General features: G+C 37.9%; 1 protein-coding gene across 1 annotated transcript; it reads left to right on the top strand.

The window, feature by feature from the left end:
- The first annotated feature begins 1475 nt into the window (after positions 1–1475).
- Positions 1476–24050, top strand: TARS1 (threonyl-tRNA synthetase 1). The gene is made up of 19 exons (XM_079703906.1): positions 1476–1509; positions 5377–5457; positions 7317–7507; positions 10636–10759; positions 12303–12424; positions 12923–13040; positions 13442–13506; positions 13591–13669; positions 14720–14866; positions 16225–16323; positions 17344–17510; positions 18478–18640; positions 18743–18880; positions 19241–19318; positions 19437–19537; positions 19632–19736; positions 21320–21392; positions 22961–23075; positions 23515–24050. Exons 1-19 carry the CDS (start codon positions 1492–1494, stop codon positions 23661–23663), a joined length of 2133 nt encoding a protein of 710 aa, XP_079560032.1. The 5' UTR covers positions 1476–1491; the 3' UTR covers positions 23664–24050.
- Positions 24051–24910: the final 860 nt, after the last annotated feature.

The raw sequence follows: 24910 nt of genomic DNA, 5'->3' as shown, positions 1-24910 counted from the left end.
TTGTAAAATTGAACTGATAGGTGCTATAAAGAGAGCTACAGGAAGCTATCAGAATATATAACAGGGAGACTTGCCCCATCTGGTAAGGGTGGTCAAGAATGGTTTCCCTAAGGAAACGATGCTTAAGATCTAACAACTAAGTATGTGCTAAATATGCAAAAAAAGGACGTGGGGCAGGCAGAGACGATGGGGAGAATAATCTCAGCAGGTACAAAAAAATCTGTGGGAGAAGACCTGAGAAATAAGGTCACTACGGTTCAGTTCAGTGTACGGTGGGGAAGTGGGAAAGCAGGGCAGAGGACCTCAAAGCCATGACTATCTTTATACTGAAGACCACTTAAAGAATTTTAAGCTGGAGGTTGCCATGATCATATTTGTATTTAAAAATACTATTCAGGTGCCATGTGAAAAATGAACGCAAAGTCAGGTTAGGAGGCTACTGATTATTGAGCTTCATGGAAGGATGACCCTGAAGGTGGCAAGCTGTCGAGGGCTGATGTTGAGAAAATAAAATCCACAAAACTTGGTGATGGAGTATATAAATTATAAACGAGCTCATTGATTCTGATTCTGATTTCAAATCAGCAACTGTTTTAAATTGGCTGGTAAAACAAATGAAAATAGAGCCATTGGATTAAAAACACTGAGACCTCTGAGTGAGAGAATCCCTGGGGTCGGCGTGGTTATTTTCTTAAGCAAAAGTTTCGCTGCATTCTCATGGGCTCTGTGGAAATGCTCCCCGATAGACTGGCGGTGGCGTGTACAAAGCAATGTCCTAGGAAGGGCGCTCGCCCCTGGATCACCAAGGCTTGGGTCTTGGGAACCCTGGACTGCAATAAGGAGGGCTCGGTCGGTTCACCGCCACGGACTTCGGGGCCCTGAGTAGTCCCCAGAACTCAGCAGTCACACCAGGTCGTGGCGCCGAAGCAGCACGGAACTTCGGCCTCTATTCCGGTGTTCAACCCACTGCCAGGGATGGTATTCAGGTTGCCGGAGACTTGCCGGAAGCTCAAGACTTAGCCCCTCTTCTTCGCTACGGTGGCCGAAAAGGCCCTGGAATAGTAAGCCAAGTCAGAGCGAAGAAGGCGCACGCGCATTGCGGACTTCTGGGCTCTGGGGAAGGCCCAATACCTGACGGGCAGAGAGTGCAGGTTTAGAGTCTGTAGTTTCCTCTCCCGCCCCGCCGCACCCTGATTTTCTAGAAGGGTTGTCACCCAACAAGCTTGGTTTAAAGAAAGGAGGACCCGCCATTCCCCGTTGTCGATTAGCTGCTCGTCATCCATCAGGTTAGGAGGCGGAGTTTGGGCGCTTTCCTGTTGCATCAGCAGGTCCCTCCCGGACTACGTGGCGCAAGCGCAGTGTTCCTGGGCGTTCCAACCCACCTTTGCCTGGCGACTTCTGTCCTTTCCTCCTGATCGAAGTTTTGGGGTTTAGTTTTCTCTTAGTGGTTTTCCGGTGTCCGAGGAGAAGGCCAGTAGCCCTTCAGGGAAAATGGGAGACGAGAAGTCGGTGAGTGGGTTGAGTGGAGCCTGGAGGCCGGGCTGGGGCTCTCCTGGTACCCGTGTTGCCCAACCGGGGGAGGGAGGGGGTGGAGGAACCCGAGGGGGGCGATGGAGCTCCCGGACAAGTCAGGGCCCCCTTTGGAGAGGAATCTCAAATTGATAAAGCAGGGCGGGGCTTAAGATCGTCTCTGGGTCCATCCCCTTTTTGTAGATGAGGACACTGAGACCTTGAGTGTCTTGCTCAGAGCCATACAACTAATTAGAAGCCGCGACAGAATTAGAATCTAGGGCTTCGGACTCCTAGACTAGGGTCTCTGGCTCACTTTAGTCGGGAAGAATGTTGCAGAGCCTCATTTACTTTTAAAACGACGTACGGGTAAAAAGCCCCAGTTTAAGGAAGGGAAAACCAAGTTATCGAGATCTGCCCAAGTTTGGGGTGGTTTATAGTAAATGGTGGAGACCGGATGACCCCAGCTGACAAACTCTAGAAAAGTTACACACTTCCCTGCGTGGTGGTGGAGGCATGCCTTATCCCATTCATAAATGCTCATTTCACCTCTGGACTTTCCCTTTAATGTCATAATTTGCTTAGGAACATCTTCCCAATCCTCTTCTGTGTACCAACTTTTGGGTTGAAATTTTAGATTGCTTTTACGTTGACATATAATATGTAAACTCGCCCATTTTTGTTTTGTTTTCATTGGAAGTAAAGAACAGTTGCCCATCGTGATTTCACTTGTTATAGGAAAGGTGAAATGGGCCTCAAGGTTCCAGAGAGATCCATTTTAACGCCCTGGCTCTACTGTTTACTAGCGATGTACGAATGGGAAATTACTTACTCTTTTTGAGCCGTTGTTCTCATTTGTAAAATGGAGAGGTATTTAGAAGACAAAAAAACGTGATGTTAATTCTCTTCTTCTTTACCTTTATTCCTGTTCATTTAGCAAATATCCATATGATCAAAACCAAAAACATTTATTCAGAGAAATAGAATTATTTCCCTCTCTTTCTGTTTTAAAGCTATACAGGCAGACTTGCAATTAATTTTTCCCCTCTTTTTTTAAAAATAAATTTATTTTATTTATTTATTTTTGGTTGCACTGGGTCTTCGTTGCTGTGCGCAGGCTTTCTCTAGTTGTGGCGAGCAGGGGCTACTCTTTGTTGTGGTGTGCGGGCTTCTCATTGCGGTGGCTTCTCTTGTTGTGGAGCACTGGCTCTAGGCGCACGGGCTTCAGTAGTTGTGGCACAATGGGCTCAGTAGTTGTGGCGCACGGGCTTAGCTGCTCCGCAGCATGTAGGATCTTCCCGGACCAGGGCTCAAACCTGTGTCTCCTGCATTGGCAGGTGGATTCTTAACCACCGTGCCACCAGGGAAGTCCCTTTTTACCCTTCTTTTCACCTGATATATTTGACTAGTTACATTAATCATATAGTATGGTGAAGGCATGCAGGTAATCTTATAATCATGTTGGTTAGTACTTTACTTGATTAGAATGCACTTAAGGTGTGTTCATTGTTCATCTATTGACTATAAATGAACCTTCAAAGTTCATTAATTCATGAATTCCTGAGTGGGGGAAGTGTTAGCTCAACATGAAATTTGGAGTCATATTTTTAAAATTTGTTTTGTTTTTTAAATTATACAAGTCATAAGTTTTATGAAATTGAAAAGAACAATCAGAATGTCCACAAGGGATAAATGGATAAATAATGGAATGTTATTTGGCAATAAAAAGCAGTGAAATACTGATACATGTAACATGGATGGTCTTGAAATCATTATACTAACTGAAAGAAGTCAGTCAGAAAAAAACTAATATTGAATGATTCCGCTTATATGAAATGCCCAGAGTAGGCAAAACTGTAGAGACAGAAAGATTAGTGGTTGCCAAGTGCTGGGGAGAGGAGAGGACAGGGAGTGACTGTTAATGGATACATGGTTTCCTTTTGGGGTGATGAAATTGATCCTGGTGATAGTTGGGCAACTGTCTATGCACTAAAAACCATTGAATTATATGCTTTATGTGGGTGAATTTTATGGTACAGAAATATATCTTAATAAAACTTTTTTAAAAAACTCAAAGATCAAAAAATATATGAAACAAAAGTCCCTCCGACACATCCCCAGTTCTACCCTCAAAACTCCTTCACTGCTGATGATCACATCCCCCCTTAGAGCTGACCACTGTCAACATCTGGGTGGGTATCTTTTTTTCCTGCCACTTGTAGGTTTTCTGAACCTAGAAAAATCATCTAACTTTTTAAAATTTAATCTTATCTATAAAATGGGAATAATAATGATAGTCATCTCACAGTGTTTCTATGAGAATCAGATGTGATTGTGGAGGAACTTTGTAAACTGTAAAACTTTATGTAGTGAAATTTGCATTAGGATGTTTCTATCTGAGAAGTTACAAAGAAGTAAGTAATTTATTCCTGAGAAGATACTCTTTGGAGTATCCCATAACGTGGTTCCATGTTTCTCGACCTCAACACTCTGGACATCACGGACTGGCTAATTCTTTGTTGTGGGAATCTGTCCTGTGCGTTGTTGGATGGTTAGCAACCTCCCCGGCCTCTACCCACTCTCTGCCTGTTGTACATACCACACCACACCGCCCTCCCACCTTCCCCCCACTCCCCACCTCCGGTTGTGACAACTGAAAAGGTTTCCAGACATTGCCAGGTGTCTGCTGGGGGCAGAATTGCTTCTGGTTGAGAACCACGGGTAAGACCAGTTCTTGCCATTGGTTGCCTTTTTGCACAGGACTTATTGTAAAACTTTCTATGACTTCCTGGAATTGAATTGAATTGAATTCTAATTGAAGTCCACATCTTTATGGTAACTTTTAGTGCTTGCTTCTGTCTAAGCCCTCATCTGTCTTAACTGACAGTGTTTCCTAAAAGGTTTAGTAATTCTCTCTCTCTCTCTCTCTCTCTCTCTCTCTCTCTCTCTCTCTCTCTAACATTTCCAACAATAAGTTTCTGTGTACACCTAGAATGAAATTTCCTCCATTCTCAAAATCCAGCCTGTTGAAATCTTCTCCATCCTTTAAAGCCCTAACAGTTACTAGTGTCTTAGCTTATCTGACATCTGATCAGAGTACTACAGCTGTGTTCTTTTCTCCTCCAGGAGTTTCTCACATATGTATACCTTACCTTCCCCAAAGAGATTAAGTTTGTACATGGTAGGGATTGGGTCTTATGTTTGCTTATTCTACAGGGTTTAAAAAAAAATACTGTGAGCACAGAGGCTCTGGGTAGTACTTGTGGAATGGATGGATATATATTGCATTAGACTTTTTTTTTTCTGAAAATACTACTGAATAAATTGCATGCTTCTTGTAGCTATATATTTAGTATATGTCCATTTAAACCTGAAGCGAGAGTCATGTGAACAGGTAAAATGAATGAAATTTGAGGACTTGAATATTATCAAGTAACTCTTCTACTTTTTTAGGGCTTGTCTTTATTGTAAGTTGTTAACTTGTCTTTGACAGTGGTGAAATTTTCTAGTCTTTCAAAATCAGATTTCCACTTAAAAAAAAATAGATGCTAAAATAACATCCTCAAAACTTTTCTGGAGGCAGCATGGATGGGTGTCAAATGAGATTAAAATGTAAAACCTGGGCTTCCCTGGTGGCGCAGTGGTTGAGAGTCCACCTGCCGATGCAGGGGACACAGGTTCGTGCCCCAGTCCGGGAAGATCCCACATGCCGCGGAGCGGCTGGGCCCGTGAGCCATGGCCGCTGAGCCTGCGCGTCCGGAGCCTGTGCTCCGCAACGGGAGAGGCCACAACAGTGAGAGGCCCGCGAATCGCAAAAAAAAAAAAAAAAAAAAAGGTAAAACCTTCATGTCTTTTTTGCTTATTTAGGTAGGTGCCAGTGAGGAGAAACGAAAGGAAGGAGGCAAGAAGAAGAACAAAGAAGGCTCTGGGGATGGAGGTCGAGCAGAGGTAAATGTTTTCAGGGCTCTGTCATCGAAGATTGACAGAGGCAGGGAGCTGTCTCAGACTCATCCTATGCGAGATTCTAATGGTTTTCGTGGGGTTTTTAAGATGGCACTAGATGGAAAAATCAGGGAGAAGAATTAGGAAATTCTGAGAGGGGGAGAAAGACTTGGAGTTACTTGTTATTGAAAAAGGAAAACAACTGAAGTATGATTGTAAAATAATGTGTGGGATTAGATATGAAAACTACTGAAGTATGATTGTAAAATAATCTGTGGGATTAGATATTAGAGAGAACAAACGTTGGTGAAAAGAGGACTGTGGTAATTAGTTGCCAGGTTGAATGCTAGCTGTCTGACCATTTCATTCGATGAGACGTTAAGAGACTTGGTGTTTGGGCTTTTACTGACCACAACAGAAACCAAAGAAAGCCTTGTTCCTTCACCCCATTAGCACTGTTTCCACCTGGACCTGCCACTGGAGTTTGGTTTTAAGCCAGGACAAATCTCCTTGATGCCTCTCAAGTGTAGAGAAAAGGCTTTCAGTTCACCAGGCTCACACTAAAAGGAACTGGCATTTCAAGAGTCATCCAGAATTGACCTGGTTCCTGGGTCTTGCTTTAGGAGGCAGTTAAGCTTGTCTTCCTACTTAGTTTTTGAAGTTGAACTGCTGTGAACCGTGCTTGACTTTTTGCTTTTGTCATTGCAACCATTTTATTAGAGACTCTTTAGAAAACGACCAGAATGCAAGACAAAGGAATAGGCTTTTAAGAAGTATGCTATATAGCACAGTAAACTGACTTTAAAGAGTTGTTTTTATAAATGTTGCATTGCTAAATTTATAGTGCTTCCACTTAATTTAGGGTAAGTTTGTAGATGATCAAGAATCACTAAGTGTTGGCGAGAGCCCTGCATGACCGCTTCTGTTGTGTTTTGTCCATTATATCCCACCGTAATTGTGGGGAATTGTTGATTGTGAATTTCAGAATTTGCAAGTAAGTAAGAAAATGCATATGTTCCCTAATTTCCTTTTTGTACTTTCAATACAAGTAGTACATGCTGTTCTGTTACAGCTTGAGATTTAGCCTGGAAATAGGAAACAAAGGGTATAATTAGAGGACTTTTTTGAATAGAGAATTGTGCATGTGACATGTGGTTGATTATATATGTTTTAAATGATCTCTCTGGAACAAAAGTGTACAGTGAGATGTCGAAGACCTTTCTTCCTCCTCTATGCTCCCATCATTTGTGTACTTGTCTTGTTCCCCTTCTAAGGGCAGTGGGCAGGTCTTACTCTTCTCTTGCATCCGCAGAGCCAGGCCCAGAGAGTATCTGCTCCATGAATGTTGAATAAATTACGTTTGACACTAAGTTCTTCTGATCAGGAAGTGCCAAATGGATGTGGAGATAAACTGTAGTAAGATACAGAGGGTCATGTGGGTGGATAGGACTGTAGTGATGTCTGAGTATGTGGGACCATGTAATGTGCTTTGGCCTGAGGGATTCAGAGCAGGGTTGTAGAATGATAGGCTTTGAGCTTTTAGTTAATTTATTGATGCTTCTTCATTGAGGATTATGGACCCCTGTGACAATTTAATGAAAATCCCCCAAAGAGCACCTAAATGACTAAAGAAAGGGAAGGACTGTGGTCGGAGGGAATTATAAAGATATTAAGGCTCTTCCATTTAAAAAATTGAAGGACAAGAAAAAATATGATTGAAATGAGAAGGAAATTTTGTGTAAGGGAAAAACAATAAAAGCAGTACTTCATATAAGGTAAACTTTGTTTTTATTATTTCTTCCACTTTTCTAAAAAGGAAAGCAAGTGTGTACTGATTATTTATTTCTTCATTTGTTGTCTTGCAGTTGAATCCTTGGCCTGAATATATTAACATACGTCTTGAGATGTATAATAAACTAAAAGCAGAACATGATTCCATTCTGGCAGAAAAAGCAGAAAAAGATAGCAAGCCAATTAAAGTCACCCTGCCTGACGGTAAACAGTTGGATGCAGAATCCTGGAAAACTACACCATATCAAATTGCTTGTGGAATTAGGTATAAGCTATACCTGTCTTGACCTTCTGTTGTTTGTAACTAAACTTTTTTTTTGTTTTATCTTGCCAAGTTTTATCCTCATGATATTTTTATGTTCCTGTTCAATGTTTTTATTGTTTAATTTACCTTATTTGGGATTTTAAAAAAATCAAAATAATGTACAGCTTTATAGTCAAGATTCAAAGTTAATATCTGAAAGAGTCAACTTTGGTCTTATTTTACAAAAGATTTTATATAATTAGTTCTTCTACTTTGATCATAAAATGTCACATAACCAAGTAGAGAGTACTTTACTTATTTTGACTAAAAAGTCTCAGTTTTAAAGCTAAAAATGAAGGTAGCTAGCTCATCTCAAAATGGGAAAGTTAAGAAACTAATATATGAAATATATTATGAAACTATATATGAAATATATGAAACTAACACATGAAAAAATGTACTGTTTTTATAAAGCTAATGTTAAAACTTTTGTCGGGCTGGGGAGAAGTTATTTCAGGTAACTGAGAATTAGATGCATACTTTGTAATAGAGTAAATGCTTTCCTAATCTAATATGATTGGGATGAATAGTTGGTAAGTTTATCAAAAAAATGATAAAGTTGGGAAGGCGTAAATTGGTACATGTATCTTCCACCAAGTGTTGGCAAACTGGTCCTAGCCTGTTTTTGTACAGCTCAAGAGCTAAGAATCGTTCTTATGTTTTTAAATGGTTTGAAAAAAATAAGACAACTAAGAATATGCAACAGAAACCATGTATGGCCTTCAGTCTAAAATATTTATATGGCTCTTTACAGAAAAAGTTTGCCAACCGCCATTTAAACATTTTAACTTAAAACATGTATATATTCATTTATTCACTAATATGTATATAAGGCCAAAGTTTGGGGGGTGGAGTGCTAATTAAACTTTTACATTATCTTACCACACTTGGGAAGCCATCTGAGTGCAGAATCCTTCCAGATTTTTATGTAGTTGTTTCATCCACACCTGACTTGACAATATTTTTTTAGTGACTTCCCTTTATCAAGTCTTCCCAAACATTCAACTTGGTTTGAATGTAATTCAAACCAAGAAACTGTAATTCCCTCGTTGTGTTACTTATATATTTCTATTTATTTATAATAATTACATATTGAGCTGAAACAAATGAAATCATATATGAATTGTCAAAAGTGGTTGATTATCATCAATTTCATATTGTTGAACCTAAGACATAAAATAACAAGTGCATAAACAAATTTGGGAACCATCACAGCTGATTCTTGGTAAGCCTACTATGCAACTGGTGGGAGTTAGGCCCACGAGCTATGTATTCGTATATGCCCTGGCCTTCTTACAAAAGGAATGGAATGTTGCTGTTAATTTGACAAGTACTTCTACCTAACATACTTCTGCCTTACTCCAAAGGAAGTAAGTAAGAAAGTTGTAATGTTAAAGAAGTTTCCATGTGAGATCATAAGTAACTAGATAGACCTTTAAATATCAGTTCAGCCTTTCACTTGAGAGATAATTTCGCAGGTGAGGTTAAAAGATTCCTCCGTTGTTGCACGATGAGATTGTAGCTGTGTCAGTACTAAAATCCAGGCTCCTGTTAGTGCAAGAACTTTTTCTCTACATGCTACAATATTGTTCTTCAGATTATGTTGTAATTTATCAAGTGGCCAATTGGAAAACTAATTTTCTCTTTTTTTGAATTAAAACTTTTATTGCGGTGTAAGTGTCATAACATATTAGTTTGAAAATATTTGAGGCGGGAAACTGCTAGACTATTATAGACTGTCATTTCTCTAGCTGCACATTCACATCTATAATCTGACTAACCTTACTCAATTCTGCTTGAGCCACCTAGCTTCCTGGACCTCTCCTAACATATCTCTGCTTGCATCCATGCCCATTCTCAACATTTGAAGTGCCATCTCCTCTCCTTTTCTTCCTGTCCAGATCTTTTGATGCTTCATCCCCTCATTACTTTATTTTTTAAAGCCTGTTCAGACTACTCTGAACTATGCTGCTTTCCCCTCCTCAGAACTCCTGCGACTTCTACACTTGGTGGGTCTAACATCTCATCACTTGAGGAGAGAGTTGTCTTTTGTACTGTGTACTGTACATTTAGATGACATTTTTATCCGTATTATAAAATGTTTCATTAAATAGTATTTCACTTCACCTGTATATTTGTTATAACTAATATCATCTTAGGCATTTGCAGAATTATGAGATTAGCGTTGCTTCTCAGAGGAAAGATCTGTTATAGATTTCAAGCAGGATAAAAGCAGAGAGATTATTTAGAAGCACCTCCACCCCCCTTTTTTTCCTTTGGAATCTAAATAGCTTGGCTTTATGGAAAACTACTTTTGGAGAAATTTAAAGATAAACTACTGGAAATTGTTATTGTTTATTACAGTTGCCATGTCTGCTTAAACAATAAGCATTAAATGAGGTCAAATAATAGTGTTCTGAATTTTCAGCATCTTCTAGTTATATTCTTAGGGACTTTTTTGAATTTTGTCACTTTTTCATTTTATTTCAGAAAGGTAAATGTACATCTATATATAATATACAGGCATACCTCAGAGATGTTGCCGGCTCAGTTCCAGACACCACAATAAAGCGAGTATCACAGTAAAGCAAGTCACACAAATTTTTTGGTTTCACAGTGTATATAAAAGTTGTTTACACTGTATTGCAGTCTATTAAGTGTGCAGTTGTTTGTTAAAAAAAAGTACGTCGTAATTTAAAAATACTTTATTACTAAAAAATGCTAACTATCATCTGAGCCTTCGGTGAGTCATCGTACTAACATCAAATATCACTGATCACAGATCGCCATAACAAATACATATAATAATAATGAAAAAGTTGGAAATATTGTGAGAATTAACAAAATGTGACACAGAGACACAAAGTGAGCAAATGCTGTTGGAAAAATGATGCCAATAGGCTTGCTTGATGCAGGGTTGCCACACACACACACAAAAATGCAGTATCTTCACAGTGCAAAAAAAGGAGAGATATGCCTGTATATAATGTTTATTTTCCTGTTCTTGTTCTCAAATTAACTGTTGTGCTGCAGAAAATTCTTTTTTAGAGTCTTGTGTTTTTATACATCTGTGTATGTTTTTTAAAAAGTCAAGGCCTGGCTGACAACACTGTTATTGCTAAAGTGAATGAAGTTGTCTGGGACCTAGACCGTCCTCTGGAGGAAGATTGTACCTTGGAGCTTCTCAAGTTTGAGGACGAGGAAGCCCAAGCAGTAAGTTTTTATTCAGATTCACATTTGCAGACTTTTCCAGCTTATTACTAAAGCCAACGGGTGGCTAAAGTTGATTGATGTCTCATTGTCATATTTGAAATCTTCATTTTGTCTTTCATGTAGGAAACATAGTAAAAGTGCTTGTCTTATAAAATTAAGAAGTGCACTTATTCAAGTTTATTTTTACTCTAGATACTTCAGTGGGGAAAAAGTGCTGGGAATTTTATTAAAAATTGATTAAGCAAGTAAAAATTGTTTTTTGCATTATTAGTCAACACTTAATCAAGATGCATATATTTAACAAATTCAAGCATGATTTAAAGTTCTCTTCTATTGGGCAATTGATTTCTGTATTTTTCTTGCCTTAAAATGCAGATCTGCTGAAAGCACTGTAAAAATCAATCTGCATTTGATGGCAAAGTTTTCTCCTTATTTCCCCATGATGGAATACCATATAAGAAGTAAAATACGTTGTTTTAGTGACAATGGTTTACTTATGTATGTGAATCAGTGGTTTTCAAATGTATTCTGGAGTCCTTAAGTTTTTTATGAGAATTTAATTTTACTTATTATTTATTTACTGAAGTATAGTTGACTCACATTATTAGTTTCAGGTGTACAGTTTTTATGAGAATTAAAAAAATTTTTATTTTGGTACCTTACTAATTAATCTTAAAAACATTGCTTTGGGTATATTCTGTCTCATCTGAATTACCACCTTAAAACCAAGTACTACCTTTTGATTTCAAAGCCCGTATGTTGGTCCTTGGTTTTATAATTGTATTGTAGGGTCAAGTTGTACCATCTTAGTTTTGTTTGGGGCCAATAAGAGAAAAGCAGCTATAATTCTTAAGTGATGTTCCACAGCCAAGTAAAGGCCAGAGCATAGCCTTTACTAATTTTGGAGAAATTTAAAGATAAACTACTGGAAATTGTTATTGTTTATCACAGTTGCCATGTCTGCTTAAACAAGAAGCATTAAATGAGGTCAAATAATAGTGTTCTGAATTTTCAGCATCTTCTAGTTATATTCTTAGGGACTTTTTTGAATTTTGTCACTTTTTCATTTTACTTCAGAAAGATAAATGTACATCTATATATAATATACAGGCATACCTCAGAGATATTGCGGGCTCAGTTCCAGACCACCAACTCAGATATTTTGAGTCAGTTCCAGGGATTGACTCAAAAGATCCCATGGCCATGGCAGTTAATAAGACAATCACATTGTGAGTGCCTATTGTTTTCAGGAAACAGAATCCATCCCGTTTAATTAATGATGCTAAACTTGTATTTTAATTAGTTTGAAAACAACTAAACCAGATAGATAATTTCTAAGGTACAAATACAATTTAGTAATTAGAATCATTTTAAATTATTTTGGCTCTGAATAGAATCACACTGCAGTCTATAGATTTGTAAATTTAGGTTTTCACGTCTTGGGTTTATTTATAATAAACTTTATATATCTTTCAAAACAAACAAATTAATTTACAGCTTGTATGCCCAGACTCAAACCATCCCATTTTTCTTTGATTTTCAGGTATATTGGCACTCGAGTGCTCACATAATGGGTGAAGCCATGGAAAGAGTCTATGGTGGGTGTTTGTGTTACGGTCCACCAATAGAAAATGGATTCTATTACGACATGTACCTTGAAGAAGGGTAAGTTATGTAACTGGATAAAGAAAAATAAAATCTGAATTACTGTGGGTCCATGCATTATTTTTAAAGAGTTCTCAGTTAAGGAGGAATGATATAAAACTTATTGCTTCATAGTCACCAAGTACTCCCACTAACAAAACTTAAAGTGTTGTAGTAACTCACGGAGTAGTAGAGAGTTCTCTTCTAGATCAGTGGAGGTGGAACCCTAAGCTATGTAGGGAAATAAAATGAAGCTTGGACCTCTCCTGTTCTTTAAACCCAGTTATAAAGTTAGAGGAGTGTTCACTAGTTGGAATGGTCTTCATGACGACGAAGGTCAAAGCCACTGAAATTATGAAAACAGTTTATTAAAAATGTCTAGTTTAAAATTCTTAATAAATGATGCAGGGGTCTAATTTTTTATATTAAAACCCTTGAAGTATTCTAAAGAAATGTTTCCCCAAGCTGCGGTGTGAGTGGAATGGAATGGAAAGAGATTAATTATATTTTCTTCTTCAGGGGTGTGTCCAGCAACGATTTCTCTTCTTTGGAGGCTTTATGTAAGAAAATCATTAAAGAAAAACAAGCTTTTGAAAGATTAGAAGTTAAGAAGGAAACTTTACTGGAAATGTTTAAGGTAAATTGAACTGTAACATGGCCTCCACTTTTATTTCACTCATTAATGTTACGTAAAGTACATTGGGCTCTACGCAATGCTCTGTGGTGACCTAAATGGGAAGGAAATCCAAAAAAGAGAGAATATACTTATATGTATAGCTGATTCACTTTGCTGTATAGCAGAAACTAAGACAACATTGTAAAGCAACTACTCCAATAAAAATTAATTAAAAAAAATAAAGTACATTGGGGCTTAGTGTACTAAGTTCTTTAGAAAAATTTAACAATGTTTTTAAAACATGAAATACATACTTATATTCATACGGTGCTTAGATGTACTTTGAATTGTATTTTAGCTATAGTATTTACAAGTAAAAATTAAAGGATGGTTATTTAAAAAATAATTTTTCCTATTTTCAGTACAACAAGTTCAAATGCAGGATATTGAATGAAAAAGTGAATACTCCAACTACCACAGTCTATAGGTGAGAATATCAATTGTCATTAACTACCATTGGTGTATATGTCATTTTAAGTCTATGTTAAAATTCCTTTTAATTTATCTCTAGGTGTGGCCCCTTGATAGATCTCTGCCGGGGTCCTCATGTCAGACACACTGGCAAAATCAAGACTTTGAAAATACACAAAGTAAGCAATGTAACTTTGAAGGCACTATATAAACATATTTGTATACTAAAGATGTATGTTTAAACTTGCATTCGTTTCTCTTTTCAGCCATTTTTCTCTTGCATATTTAAGTGTGGATTTTTTTCTCGTGCTGTCTACTGACTGTGGGCACTACATGTCACTAGCCTTTATTTTAACTAAAATTCTCTCAAGCACTGACTGAGTGACTCACCACTCATCACCAGAGCACACGGGGATGGAGATTTGGAGGATTTACAAAATCACAGTCATGGGCCATCTTGGCTCTAAAAGCTTTGAGACTCACTGTAGGAGTGTGTGCTCTTGCCTTTTGTATGTCTAAGGTAGTAATTACCCAAGTTCTTTTTTAACCAAACTAATCCTGCCAATCAGATTTTTTTTTTTTTGGCTGGTTGGTTGGTTGGTTTTCCATTTTTGCTGAATCATCTTGTGGGAGATGCCCCTGCAGTCAGTCTTATTCGTGGAGTTGTGGTGTGAGTGGGTCTTGAGGGCAGGGCAATTTCAAGGGCATTAAGCAGCCAGCTTTGTGCTGTGGAATGAGTACAACCACCCTAGCGAGGCCTCAGCAACTGAGATGCTTACTACATGTGCACTTTCTGTGCCATTTTTCTTGTCATAAGGACTAAATATGAATTTGACTCATGATGTGACTAAGAGAGAAAACATCAAACTCTTAAAATAAATGATATTAAAAAATTTGGGGACTTCCCTGGTGGCGCAGTGGTTAAGAATCTGCCTGCCAATGAGGGGACACGGGTTTGAGCCCTGGTCCGGCAAGATCCCACATGCCACGGAGCAACTAAGCCTGTGCTCCACAACTACTGAGCCTGTAGTCTACAGCCCCCATGCTCCACAACAAGAGAAGCCACTGCAATGAGAAGCCCATGCACTGCAAGGAAGAGTAGCCCCCGCTCGCCACAACTAGAGAAAGCCTGCGTGCAGCAACGAAGACCCAATGCAGCCAAAATAAATAAATAAATTTATTTTTCAAAAAAATTTGAATATAATCTCATGGTTATTCCTTCTTTTCAGAATTCCTCCACCTACTGGGAAGGCAAGGCAGATATGGAGACTCTGCAGAGAATTTATGGCATTTCATTCCCAGATCCTAAAATGTTGAAAGAATGGGAGAAGTTCCAAGAGGAGGCTAAAAACCGAGATCATAGGAAAATTGGAAGGGTATGTTCAAAAAGAATAAAGATGTGTGTAGACTGCGTTTTCTTTATTTTCACTTGAATTGAAATTGTATTACGTACCAGGAATTTACTTCTGCAGAGATGCTGTAGCTTTCAGTAATTATTGTACTGTCCTGTGAAAGCTATAAATTACTTACTCATTGTCCACATTATCTTTCTAGAGTGTGTTCAGTACCGCACAGAAGTTCATTTTGACTACTCCTTTTATTGAGAACAAATGCTGATGACCTACATTTTTCTTTAAAAAAAGTATAGCAGCATAGCAGCATTTCATAGAGCTGGGAGATGCTTTAGAAATCCCCTGGTCTCACTGACTTATTTTAAAGATGTGGAGGGCTTCACTGGTGGCGCAGTGGTTGAGAGTCCGCCTGCTGATGCAGGGGACACGGGTTCGTGCCCCGGTCTGGGAAGATCCCACATGCCACGGAGTGGCTGGGCCTGTGAGCCATGGCCACTGAGCCTGCGTGTCCGGAGCCTGTGCTCTGCAATGGGAGAGGCCACAACAGTGAGAGGCCCGCGTACCGCAAAAAAAAAAAAAAAATATGGAAACTCAAGTCCCAGGAAGATTCATCTGTTTGTTGCCCAAGATGACACAGCAAGTCATTGATGGATTCTGTGGTGTCCTTTTCTTTATTCTTCTACCCCTGACTGTTTTCTAAGCTGGCAGTTAGGTTTGGTAAAAATACTCCCTTCTAGAAGAGTGTTTACTCTGTGCTGGGCGTCAGGTCACGGCTGTTAGGTTGTGAAGTTTGAGCAGGAGGCAGCATCCACTGTCCTGTGCTGCTGACTGCCTGAAGTAAGATCCAGCAGGAAGGAGGCCGGCAACAATTGGTGGGGTCCCTCCCTGAGGACTTGGGCATTTGGTGGGCAAGAAGGTAGGAGGGTGTGCTTCTTTCACCATGACCCAAAGTTGCCAACTTCTTCTCCATCTTCTATTTCATTATCAGTGTCTTTTACTCAGTCTCCTTCCTGCTGTTCTTAGAAAAAAAAAAAGAGAAAGAAGAAAAGGTGGGGAGGGAGGATCTTTGAGCTTTGAGGGATTAAGACTCTGAGAGCCCCTGCTGTGCATCGTAGAAGAGAACTAAGACCCTTGCTCCGTGTGACTCTTGGGTAAACTTGACTGGATTCAGGAATGTAACAGTCAGAGAATGTCAGAGAATGCACTTGTGCCAAGTGGTAAAGCACCTGCAACACCAGAAATGTCAACATGTTTTCCTTGACTTGGGAATGACACCAATTAAAATATGAAGCATCATGACCATATTCTGAACTCAAGAACCCTGAAATTTATGTTGATATTATATACATATATAAACTTTCTTTTGCTTTTGTTTTACCCAGGACCAAGAACTATATTTCTTCCATGAACTCAGCCCTGGAAGTTGCTTTTTCCTGCCAAAGGGAGCATACATTTATAATACACTTATTGAATTCATCAGGGTAAACCATATTCATTACTTTCTTCTGTAGATTTAAGACATAAGTTGATTTTATTAAATAAGATCTGCCAAAGGGAAAGATAATCTTTTGTTTGAGAAGAAACATTTCAAATAATAAATGAAAATGGACGTATTAGGTCTCATAAAATGTTTAAAAAATTCTTTCCTTCTAATACATGATCTTGTCCACATACATGGGTGTGCACGCATGAGACAAGCTGGTGAGCTTGAAGTGGGGCCTGTAACCCTTTACACAGGAGCTCTGTGGCTTTCTGACCGTTCATTTGTATTTTCCTAGAAAAAGCAAGTTAATCTTTACATTGCTTTTTTTCTTTGTAAACTATGAAGTGTTTCAAGCATAAATTTATAGAGAATAATACCGCCAACATCTCTGTACTCACCACCTAATTTAACACATAACTGCATTGGGCTATATTTGCTTCAGATGTTTTAATTGAGGTAAAGTAATACGTATACAGTAGGGGAAAAAAACCTCCCCTTTGAGATCCCTTTCTGATCCATTTCCCTCCTTTCCTAGAAGAAACTACTGTTTAGAAGTTAGAATGGATGGATCCTTTTTGTCCATGTTACTTTTACATCTATCCCATAAATATGTATCCTAATTTATAGTGTTTGTTTGTGTGCTTCAAACTTACATACATGAAGTCTCATTGTATATCAGTCTGCACTGTGATTTTCACTTTAGATAGGTACAGATCCAGTTTGTTTCCAGTTGTTACATATTAGTCTGTCATATAACTACCACAGTGTTCATTTCTTTACTGGGGGACACTGATGTAATTTCCCATTCTCCCATATTACCAGCTGTGCTGCAGTAGCCGCCTTATGTGCATGTGCAGGAGCTTCCTCTTTGGTGTATACCTCCAGGTGGAGCTTCTAGATTATAAGATGTACATCTTGAACTTTACTAGATAGTATAAAATTGCTCTTGAAATTTTTACTTCCACCAGAAGTATAAGCATCTATTCCTTACACAGGCATTGTATTTGTTTGCTAACAGAGTGAATATAGGAAACGAGGATTCCAGGAGGTGGTCACCCCAAACATCTACAACAGCCGACTCTGGATGACCTCGGGCCACTGGCAGCATTACAGCGAGAACATGTTCTCCTTTGAGGTGGAGAAGGAGCTGTTTGCTCTGAAACCCATGAACTGCCCGGGACACTGGTATTCTGCAATTTTGAGTTTCTATCAAAGATTTTCTTGCAATCAGTCCCAGATTGTTTTCCCTCCTTTGAAAGTATTTTGTGAAAAGCAAATTATGTAATCAGAAGAGTATTTAAATGCACCATCATTGTGGTGTTGTAACATCTTCTGTGCCCAGCTAGATCCTCAGATCTACAGATAGTCAAGAATGGAACTGGGGTAGCAGCAGTGAACAGGCAGAATACAGAACAGGGGCGACTGAATGTGGGGCACAGCAGATTTTTTTTTTTTTTTAAAGAAACATGTATCAAAATCTACTGCTGATGAATTGACCTCCTTGGAAAATCTTCCTTGCCTTGAGGCCGCTCACTTTCTATCCTTGGAAGTTGGGTGAAGAGCAGCGTGGCGGCAGACTAGGGAGCGCTGTGGCTGTGGGTAGCTGAGTCATCGCTCCTAGCACTGCTCCCAGTAGCAAGACCTCGAGGGCAGAGGGCCGAGACAGAGGAGTCTCCACGAGGGGACTAGCTTGTAGGTCAGGGAACCAAGGTCAAGTTCATTCTTAGTTTTCCCAGATTCTTCAAAGTTTCTGAAGCACTTTCAGACTAAGAGGGAACTGAAACACTTTTGAGAGCAACAAGAAAGTACAGACTTTAGTTTCTGCTGAAATAAATGATTTGTATATAGCTAAGATTTTCTTTAAAATATGAACCTTAAAGGCAGTCCTCAAATTAATAGAGATTGAGCACAAGACTTATGGGAATACATTTTTTATTTTCTCTTAGTTATAGATGGTTGTATTATAATTTATTTGCTACTTTATTCATGCAAGTGCTTACACTGTTGTATGAAGCCCAGACTTTGAAAAGTGTTGTTTATGTGAACAACTAGAACCAGTAGCTTTTTGACAGCCTTCCTTATAGTATTAGAGAAGCAGTTTTATTCTTGTGAAATTAAATATCAGTGGATTTTACTTTTCTGTTTTCTTTAGCCTTATGTTTGATCATCGGCCAAGATCCTGGCGAGAGTTGCCTCTGCGAGTAGCTGATTTTGGGGTGCTTCATAGGAATGAGCTGTCGGGAGCACTCACAGGACTCACTCGGGTACGAAGGTTCCAGCAGGATGACGCTCACATATTCTGTGCCATAGAGCAGGTATAAGACTCTGGGGTGAAACACTTGGAAAAGAAGTGTCACAAAACTTGAGGAAAATTAATGACCACTGTGTCCCTGTTTTTTTTTTTTTTTAATTTAAAGATTGAGGATGAAATAAAAGGTTGTTTGGATTTTCTGCATACAGTATATAGCGTATTTGGGTTTTCTTTTAAACTGAACCTGTCTACTCGCCCGGAAAAATTCCTTGGAGAGATTGAAGTATGGAATCAAGCTGAGAAAGTAAGTGGTGATTTTCAGCATGCTTCAATATTAGTTGACTGAAATTGGCTTGCACCGTAATGTGAGAAAGCAAAGCCTCTTTAAATGGATAAAAGCAAAAGAAAATTGAAAATGGTTTCTAGGCTTGTATAAGCTAGTTTTTTTTCTTTATGATTCTGTATTTTAGAAATGGTTGAATGTTCTTTCAGTCATCAAGCTGTAACCTTTAAAAGGGTTTGTGTATGAGTATGTCTAGGTGGACAAAATGGTAAAGCAAAGAATAGTGACACGTGAAAGTAGTTGTAGTATTTTTAGTCTCAAATTAGGCTGGAAGAAGTTGCATTTGAACAAAAAGTTAAAATCATTTTGCTTTATCCTTAGCAACTTGAAAACAGTCTGAATGAGTTTGGTGAAAAGTGGGAATTAAATCCTGGAGATGGAGCTTTCTATGGTCCAAAGGTCAGTACCAAAGTCTATTTGAGAGTAATATGTCTTTCATTTTTGGGTGAAGAAGAGATTACTTTAAAATAAGTTTAAAAAAATTCAACCCTAATACAACCGAATCTTTGCTTCTTAGATTGACATACAGATTAAAGATGCCATTGGTCGGTACCACCAGTGCGCAACAATCCAGTTGGATTTTCAGTTGCCCATTAGATTTAATCTTACTTTTGTAAGGTGAGTTTCTAGTGTCTGCTCTGAATATTCTTCTTCAAGGACAGAAAAAGGAATACATACATATAATAAAGCAAAACAAATCTTTTCTTTCTAGCCATGATGGTGATGATAAGAAAAGGCCAGTGATTGTCCATAGAGCCATCTTGGGGTCATTGGAAAGAATGATTGCTATCCTCACTGAAAACTATGGGGGCAAATGGTAATTTTTGTCATTGTTTCCTTCTGTTTTGGTCTGGACCATGTAAATGTCACGTGTAAATGTTTTGTCTGACCGTGTAAATGTCAGAAACGTCTGCTGTCCAATTTAGTTATATGATGGAAAGGAAGAATGATTCTAGTTGGTCACTTCTAATTAATGATAAATATTCACTAAAAAGTAAGAAATCACAATCTAAACCCAAACTTTTTAGCTCTATGAATGTTTGTTATGAGTAATTATTTTTATTTTAGCACTTGATTTGTTTGAATATTATACAAATGCCTTCTAACTAGGAATTATTATTCAGTAAGAAGCTTATTGTTTTGATTGCTTTTCAAGTAACTCTGGGCATTTATAAAACTTTGATGTTTTTGTCTGAGTAAACAAGAGTAGGCTTTTAGCAATACTTTGTTCAGTGTTGCTGATCATAATAAACAAGTATTTTAGGCTCTTTAGAAGCCAAGGTTTTTTTTTTTTTTTTTGATTGTAAGTACAGACTCCAAACTGATCAACATTTTTGTGTCCTATTTCTAGAAGCTTATGTTTCTACTGGCAAGATATAAGCACATGACTTGCATTTTATTTTCTAAGCAGCTTTATCTGGGCCCACATTTTGTAAAGGCAGTTGAAAACAGCACATGGTTATAAAACACCCATTTTGTAGAGCCTGACAGACTACACTGCAGTCATCTCAGTTTCATTTGCAATTTGGTTAGTTCAGACATGGGGTGGGGTGGCGGTGTCATACTTTAAATGAAATAAGCTAATCTTTTAGTTATATTTCATGAAATCAGATCAAATGTGGGCAGTATTCTCTATGCACAGTCTAGAGAATAGGGGGATCCTCAGATAACTGCTCTACGAAACCTGAAGTAGGTGGGGGAAAGCCCACAGTTTGAGTAGAATTTAGTGCCTACTCCAGCCTTTTCCCTAATGTAACAAACAACTTGAACATAGAGGAGTGATCAAGAGAAACACTGGCCTGATGTCTTCAGCATGGGGAGGGGTTGGACACCTGAAATACCTGAAAGGTAGAATTGAGGATGGGGTCACCTTTTAATAAGTAGTGAAAACACACTCATTTTTACCAAGTACCATCACCAGTTATTATCGGTTCCAATTTGTTGAATCCTGCAAAATGGGTCTTGAATAAACTGAAGGTACAGTCTTTGTCCCCCAGTGAAGAAAAAGTAATAAAATAACCCTTGAACAAAATAACTTTTTGAGTAAAATAACTTGAATCACTAAGTGTTTCTTAATCTTTGTTAAGCCCTCTGGCAGCAGGCATATGGTGTTCTGTTACCTGATGTGTTGATTTGTGGGGTGTAGTCCCTGCCCTCTGTTTGCTTTGCTATATCTGCTTAGCGAGACAAATCTTAGTTACAGATTTTCCTGATTTAGGGTTAGTTTTCTGCTCCTGAATCTCCCTTTAGTTCTTTTCGGATATTGAAAAAAAGCCAAGTTTTTTAGAGTGGCCCTTGCATGTTTCAGGAAATGATACTGAAGAGTGAATTAAGAAATGTGCCATCCTTGTTGAGGAAAGTGCACAAATCCACATTAAATGTTTTTAATTTCTTCTAAAGGCCCTTCTGGCTGTCTCCTCGCCAGGTAATGGTAGTTCCAGTGGGACCAACATGTGATGAATATGCCCAAAAGGTAATCCTTAAGTATGACTTACTTTAAATTTAAGAGCTGTCCTTCAGCTTTTCAATCTCATAAACTACATGTATTCTTGGTAAAGCAAGCTGCTTGCGATATAGAGAAATGTTTCTATTTTCAGTCTGTGGTAAGCCTCAGTAGATCATATTACCTCTTTAATGCTTTTTTATGTGGTTCCATGCTTAGCAGACTTAATTTAGAGAGTGTTTTGTACATACTTGTATTTTTTAGTTTTTAGCATTAGTAAATAGCAAATACCTCAGTATGACATGTAAATTCAAATGCATAGTGCAGTTTAAACTGCTCTTTGACTCAGTAATTTTGCTTTGTTTCAAATGCACATTTCTTTAATTTGAAACTTTTTTTCAGGTTAATGGCATGACAGAGAAATGTTTGCCTTACCTACCAAAAAGCTACCTTACTAACAAATATACAAATATCCATTCATACTTCATACCTTAAAGACTAAAACAGTCTGTTCTGTTATAGCAACAATTTCATACTAAGAAATTTCAAATTATCAAAAGCTTTTTTTAAAAAAAGCATTGTTTCATAACTGGCAAAGTAATAAATTGGCTAGTTAAAACAGACAAAAATCTAAATATCAATGAATAACATTGTAACATCAAAACCACCATGTTTTCAGGTCATCAAAATAAATTGCACTCGGGTCTCAACTGTCTTTAAGAAATAAATGATCATTAAAACAGCTGATAGGCAAACCATTCAAGATATACCATGTTCCTATTACTGCACATGATAGTTTTAGTTAGAAATGATCAGAATCAGCTATGCTCCATGTTTAATGGATTTTACTTTATTGTATTCGCATTAAGAAAGCTCACACAGTAGGAAAAAAGTCTGTATTAGTTAACTCACTTTTCAACTGGATATAGTACTGACTTTCTCCTTTCCATCTGGGGGTGGAGTAGCGTTTAGAATTACGTGGGGTGGATTTTGGTTATATTGAGTGGAGGGGAGGGTGAGCACTGCTATTGATACTTAATGACTAGAGACCACAGTTGTTAAACAGCCTAAAATTACCAGGCTTCCTCCCCAATTACAGAATAGCTCAACTCACATGTGCAGAGGACTCATGTTAAAAAAAAAAAAAAAAGACACTGGTGCTTTATTCTTTAAAATAGGTTACAGTTGAGAGTGTAGTCTTATCCTGGCACTCTAATAAACTAAGCAAGAACCCTTCTGAAATTTGCATACTTATAAAATCCCAGGAGGTTCATTGGTTAATGATCACTAAGGCACAACAACCTGTTAGTGAAATAAAAATGGTTCATTCAGATCTTTTTGTCTTATTAGTGGTAATTGGTTGTCAGATAGATGGAAAATGTAAGCTAGTTTATTTAATTTAATTCACAATTTATCTCTCGAGCAGAGTGTGTAGTTTTGTAGTTCTAAGTCACAATAATATATGCTTCAGTATATCTATTAACATTCCTTTTTAATGCTGGCATGATTATCCAAATTGTTTGTTAAATAAAATAATTTAAGATCAAAATATAATTCTGATTTTAGATCTGAAGAATCCTCTATCTCTATTTAAATAGGTACGGCAACAATTCCACGATGCTAAATTCATGGTGGACATTGATCTGGATCCGGGCTGTACATTAAACAAGAAGATCAGAAATGCACAGTTAGCACAGTATAACTTCATCCTAGGTAAGAAAGGAGACTCACCAAAGAAAACCTGCCAACCTTTAGAGAAACTTGAAATGCTGAGACTTAGGCTTAAGAGAACTGCGGTCATCAGTAGTTCTTTCCAGTCCTGATCTCAAACTGTATGTTTGTTCTGTTGATGTAACAAAGAAACACTTTAGTTTGAAAAAGAGTACTTGAAAGGTTTGTCTAAAAATCTCCCCTTCACCTCCTATTTTTTCATATGGTGAATTTTTATTAAGTTGGCTGGATTAAGTGACTTAGTAAACACAGCAGTTCTAGTCATTGCAAAGTGGTGAGTTGGGGTTTTTTGTTTTGTTTTTTAATGACTAGATTTGGTCACTGGTACATTTTAATGAATCAGAAGCTACAGGGTGGATTTCTGTTCCAATATTCAGTAGGAGTCCTTTCACCTAACAAAACTTTGTGGGTTTTGGTTTAGTTGTCGGTGAGAAAGAGAAAACCAGCAGCACTGTCAATATCCGTACCAGAGATAATAAGGTGCACGGAGAACGTACTATTTCTGAAACCATCGAGTGGCTCCAGCAGCTCAAGCAGTCCCGCAGCAAACAGGCAGAAGAAGAATTTTAAGGAAGAACTTTGCCCAGATTGGCTCAATGGAAAAGGATGAGCATGTTTCCATAACAGTAACTTTGTACAATTGAAAACATCAGCTTCTACTGACCTTGGAATAGTTTGGCAGAGTCCGCAGAGATGACTGCAGGATCAACCTTTTTTGACCTAGACAGATTTTAGAAAATATGTATTTGAAGGAGGTAATTAAAAGTGACACAGTAAAGTGATTTTATTCATTAAATTTCTGAACACTGGAATAAAAACATGAGGAATGCTCTGATGTAATGTGGAAGAATGGTTTTGTAAATTTAATACAGCTAAAATAAAATTTTTTTCAAATTTGATTAATGGAAAAGAAAGATGAGAATTGGATTCTGATATAGAAATAAAAACTTTTACTCATGTAAGTTTCAACTGCTCTGTCCCTCGTGTCCATACAAACCTACCTGGAACAAATTGCGTGATTCAATATTTATCTTTCATCTTTTATAATACAAATGATGTAAGTTGGGTGGAGGGGTAAAATCTGTAGTGTACTGCCGTTCTCAAACTGGGGTATGAACCAGGTGCCTGCTTCTCAGTCACAGGGTGACATCGTGTAGGAATGTCACTTAACTGTTTTGGTATACAAACCTTTTAAAACAAAACCAACCATGAAGCTAATTTAGAGTAGATTCGCACAAATTTTTAAGAAGAAGGATGAGTCTTCAAAGAAATGCATGCTTCACAGATGTAGAGAACAAACTAGTGGTTACCAGTGGGGAGAAGGAACAGGGGAGGGGCAATAATAGGGGTAGGGGATTAAGAGGTACAAACTATTAGGTATAAAATTGGCTACAAGGATATATTGTGCAACACAGGGAATATAGCCAACATTCCATAATGAATATAAATGGAGTATAACCTTAAAAATTGTGAATCACTATATTATACACCTGTAACTTATATAATATTGTACATCAGCTACACTTCAATAAAAAAAAAAGAAATGTGTGTTTATGGCAGACTGTTCTGGGCCATAGAATCCTTTATACAAATTCCCTGTTGTCTCATAAAGGGTAATTTATGATTTTTTTTTAAACCATTGAATGGTGTTTGGGAGAACACCACAAAATAAGGAATTTCTTATGTGGATACATATCATTTCCTCTTTAGTTATTTTAAAAGACAACATCTTGTCAGTTTGTCAGTAACTCCAGTAGTTTGTTTGCTAGGGTCACTTCAAAACAGAGCCCATTTGCATAAATTAATCCTCACTTTAA

This window comes from Hyperoodon ampullatus (genome assembly GCF_949752795.1).
Source record: "Hyperoodon ampullatus genome assembly, chromosome: 4".
Lineage (NCBI taxonomy): Eukaryota > Metazoa > Chordata > Mammalia > Artiodactyla > Ziphiidae > Hyperoodon > Hyperoodon ampullatus.
This window is presented reverse-complemented; position numbering and strand designations above follow the sequence as displayed.

What these genes read in the sequence shown, in the direction of transcription:
- TARS1 (XM_079703906.1), top strand. An exon ending in GGGATGGAGGTCGAGCAGAG is followed by an intron (nt 5,458 to 7,316) that starts GTAAATGTTTTC and finishes GTTGTCTTGCAG; the next exon opens with TTGAATCCTTGGCCTGAATA. An exon ending in CCAACTACCACAGTCTATAG is followed by an intron (nt 13,507 to 13,590) that starts GTGAGAATATCA and finishes ATTTATCTCTAG; the next exon opens with GTGTGGCCCCTTGATAGATC.